This window comes from Telopea speciosissima, unplaced genomic scaffold (assembly GCF_018873765.1).
Source record: "Telopea speciosissima isolate NSW1024214 ecotype Mountain lineage unplaced genomic scaffold, Tspe_v1 Tspe_v1.1148, whole genome shotgun sequence".
Classification (NCBI taxonomy): Eukaryota; Viridiplantae; Streptophyta; class Magnoliopsida; order Proteales; family Proteaceae; genus Telopea; species Telopea speciosissima.
In genome coordinates this window covers 1-3997 of record NW_025318484.1, presented here as the reverse complement: position 1 = coordinate 3997, position 3997 = coordinate 1, and the positions used below count along the sequence as shown (strand labels likewise).

Here is a 3997-nt window from a genome sequence, read left to right as displayed (position 1 = left end):
TTGAAGTATCTTAACGGCTCACCAGGGAAAGGTCTCATTTATCGTCGTCATGATCATGTTCGGAACGCTGTTATTCTGATGTTGACTGGGCAGGCGCCAATGGTGATAGGAGGTCAATTACTAATTACTGTACTTTCGTTGGTGGTAATCTTGTTACCTGGCGAAGTAAGAAGCAAACAACTGTAGCAAGGTCCAGTGTTGAGGCCGAGTACAGAGCTATGGCACATACTGCACCTGAGTTTATGGTTGAAGTCTCTTCATCAGGAACTTCACTGTCAAGTTAATTAGACTATTGAGATGTTTTGTGGCAATCAGGCTGCTGTCTACATTGCTCGAAATCTGATCTTCCATGAAAGGACCAAGCATATTGAAGTTGATTGTTATTTTGTTCGTGATGCTATGATGCTGGGGGTTGATCTCTACTCCGTTTGTTAGTTCTGTTAATCAGTTAGGGGATCTGTTTATAAAAGCTTTGTTTTATGGTGTATTCACTCAAAGTTGTTCCAAGCTAGGCATGGGTGACATATTTTCCAGCTTGAGGGGAGTGTTAGAGATAGTATATTGTTATCAATGGGGTGGTTTTTGTATAGAAGTTTGTTGTTAGGGGGTTTTATGTAATTTGCTTTATGTCATTGTCCTTGTGTAAAAATTTAGAACTTTGTTATATTATAAATAAAGAGTGGACTGGTCGATGGGTGCGTACAATTGACTGATTTTTCCCATTCTCTCTCTCTCTCTCCTCTTCTCTTCTCTTCTCTTCTCCTGTTCGGTGACTGGTCTGAGGGTGGAATCTGCTCACAGAGTGGTTTTAGTTTCAAAAGGATTACTGCTGCTATTCTGCTTTTCCATCTGCTATAGGGGCACCGTAGAGTTTGCCCTTTCTATGTTCACCAGATATTTAAAAAAAAATTGTCATAGAAATTTTTATTTGGAGCATTTATATCCTGAACTTTCAGTTTTTCCAATTCTACCTCAGTTATTTTAATGAACTGCCTTGTGTGTGTTCATAGGGGCAGAAACATTTTGTATTTCACTAGTAAATGCCCCCTTCCCTGCCCTTTTTTGGATACTTCAATTTCTCAGGTGAATGTTCTGGTTCACTTTGTTAGCATCATATTATTTGAGTAATGGCATTTTATATGCTACGTTTTATATTATTAGTATAAGTAGAATTTTCACTTGTGAAGCGATTATGTAAAGAAATTCTATTTTCTGTGGCAGGCAAGGAAAACTTTACGTCGTTTGAAGGGAATTGTAAGGTTACAAGCATTGACCCAGCACTATCCTATAAAGAAACAAGCATCAACTACTATGAACTATCTCCATTCTTGGAGCAGGATACAGACCCAGATTAAAGCTCGTAGAATCTCAATGGTAACTGAAGGCCGAATTAACCAAAAGAAACTAGAGAATCATTTAAAACTTGAGGCGAAGCTTCATGAGATAGAGGTAATACTGAACTGTTCCATTGTTTGCAGCACCTCACATGGTCTAAGTTATAGATATAATTGTGCTGACAATCCTCAGTTTGTGGTAATGGAATGTTGCGAAGTTCTTGCTAAAGCAATCCTGTCCATGCTAGGTAGTAAAATCGTGTACTATTCAAGAGTATTTGCTTATGTTCCAAATTTTCAAAATACATCTGAATTGTGTAATTGAGTTATCTTTTTTTAACCACTCCCTAAGTATATATAATTCCTCAAATCCTTTAGTTCTCTTTCTATTTCTGAATACTGATAAAAAAAGATAAACATCAACATGTTCTGGACCTACGCGGCTACGCTGCATCCCATGTGATAAATAAGACAACCTACAAAGCTTCAAGTGCTGAATGGACTAGATCAAAACAGAACCTGTTAGAACTGGTGATACTAATTGTAAAACCAAAGCTATATGTAAGGTTCTTGGTTCCAAATCAAAATTATTTGATGCAAATAAATTAGCTTATTTCTCCAAAAGATGAGAAGCAACAAGAGAGAAACTAAAAATATTTTTCTTTATTATAGAATCAAATTTCTGTAGCCATGAATAATCCATTCCAATTGTCCCATATTCCTCGTAACCTCAAGCACAATATATAAACCACCTACAAAATAATTGAACTTTCTATTGATAAACCCTTCCTATATGTACTCTAAAAATAGTAGAAATGGCACCAGATATTTTCCATATTCTTAAATTTATTTAGGCTTGAGAAATCCAAAATCTATTATTTTTCTTTTGTCAGAAGGGGGGAGGGGGGTTGGGCTGGGGTTCTGACTTCTGGAGAAGTTATTTTCACTTCCCTTGACTTTCATTTTGCAATCAAAGTTTGTAAAGTGGCAAACTGGACCACTGTCCAGGGAATATGTTTAACCGAAGTATCAGTTAAATATTGCAAGCTTCCAGATTGTTTTTTTGGGGGGGGGGGGGGAGAGGGGGTCTAAATGTGATCACTGAGAGGCAAAAACATTGTACGACTTTATTTTTTGCCGAGGACAGGAAACTGAATTTAAAAGTGTTCCAATGGAACATATCTCACCAACTCAGTTGTTGGGTTATTGTTAACTAGATTTCGAAAGCTTCTCTTTTTAACACCCACCCCCACCCCCCAACCCCAAAGATAAGATAATCCATAGCTTCTCAGTTGCGAAAGGTCAGAGTGTCAGGCCTCTTAACTGACATTATGAATGGGTGACAGGTGGTGTGGTGTGGCGGCTCCGAAACCATGGAGGAAATTCGTGCATTATTCATGAGTTATTTGCTTATGTTCCAAATTTTCAAAATAAGTCTGAATTGTGTAATTGAGTTGACTCTTTTTTTAACCACTCCCTAAGTATGTACAATTCCTTAAATCCTTTATTACTCTTTCTAAATCCCCTGTGATAAATAAGATAACCTACAAAGCTTCAAGTGCTGAATGGACTAGACCCAAACAGAACCTGCTAGAACTGCTGATACTAATTGTAAAACCAAAGCTATTTGTAAGGTTCTTAGTTCCTAATCAAAATTATTTGATGCAGATAAATTAGCTTATTTCTCCAAAAGATGAGAAGCAACAAGAGAGAAGCTAAAAATATTTTCCTTTATTATAGAATTAACTGTAGCCATGAATCATCCATTCCAATACAAAATATAAACCACCTACACAATAAGATTGAACTTTCTATTGATAAACCTTTTCTAAATGTACTCTTAAAATAGTAGAAATGGCACCAGATATTTTCCCATATTCTTATATTTATTGAGGCTTGAAAAATCCCCAAAACTTTCTTTTTGTGGGGGTGGGGGTGGGTGGGTGGGGTGTCTGGCTTCTGGAGAAGTTATTTTTACTTCCCTTCATGTTCATTTGCAATTGAAGTTTGTAAAGAAGCAAACTGGACCACTGTCCAGGGAATATGTTTAACCAAAGTATCAGTTAAATATTGCAAGCATCTAGAGTTGTTTTTTTTGGGGTCTAAATGTGATCACTAAGGAGGCAAAAGCATTGTGCGACTTTATTTTTTGCCGACAACAGGAAACTGAATTTTAAAGTGTTCGGATGGAACATATCGCACCAACTCAGTTGTTGGGTTATTGTTAACTAAATTTCAAAAGCTCCTCTTTTTAACACCCCCCACCCGACCCCAAAGATAAGAAAATCCTTAGCTTCTCACTTGTAAAAGGTCAGAGTGTCAGGCCTCTTAGCTGACAGTATGAATGTGTGGGTGACAGGTGGAGTGGTGTGGCGGCTCTGAAACCATGGAGGAAATTCTTGCCAGGATATACCAAAGAGAAGAAGCTGCAGTTAAGCGTGAGCGAGCCATGGCATATGCATTCTCTCATCAGGTATCCCCCTTGCATGTGGTAATTCAGTCATCTCCTGAAATGATGGCAACTTGCATCTTATATTGAAGTTCACTATGAGAATGCTGTGACTTGCAGTGGAGGGCCAACTCTAGTCAGAACCAGGGACAGTTTGCCTATGAACTTGGCAAACCTAACTGGGGTTGGAGCTGGAAGGAGCGTTGGATTGCAG

At 38.0% G+C, this 3997-nt stretch overlaps 1 protein-coding gene and 1 long non-coding RNA gene across 2 annotated transcripts; one reads left to right on the top strand and one right to left on the bottom strand.

Moving 5' to 3' along the window:
* Positions 1-93: 93 nt before the first annotated feature.
* On the top strand, positions 94-3993 carry LOC122648443 (protein IQ-DOMAIN 10-like; the record flags this gene model as incomplete). The annotated part of the gene is made up of 5 exons (XM_043841656.1): positions 94-251; positions 316-426; positions 1186-1449; positions 3694-3807; positions 3904-3993. Coding segments are annotated over 5 exons (737 nt in total), but the record flags the coding sequence as incomplete, so codon positions are not given.
* On the bottom strand, positions 1677-3072 carry LOC122648444. The gene is made up of 2 exons (XR_006331077.1): positions 2922-3072; positions 1677-1853 (listed from the first exon to the last, which is right to left on the bottom strand). It is a non-coding gene; the product is annotated as an uncharacterized LOC122648444 (long non-coding RNA).
* Positions 3994-3997: the final 4 nt, after the last annotated feature.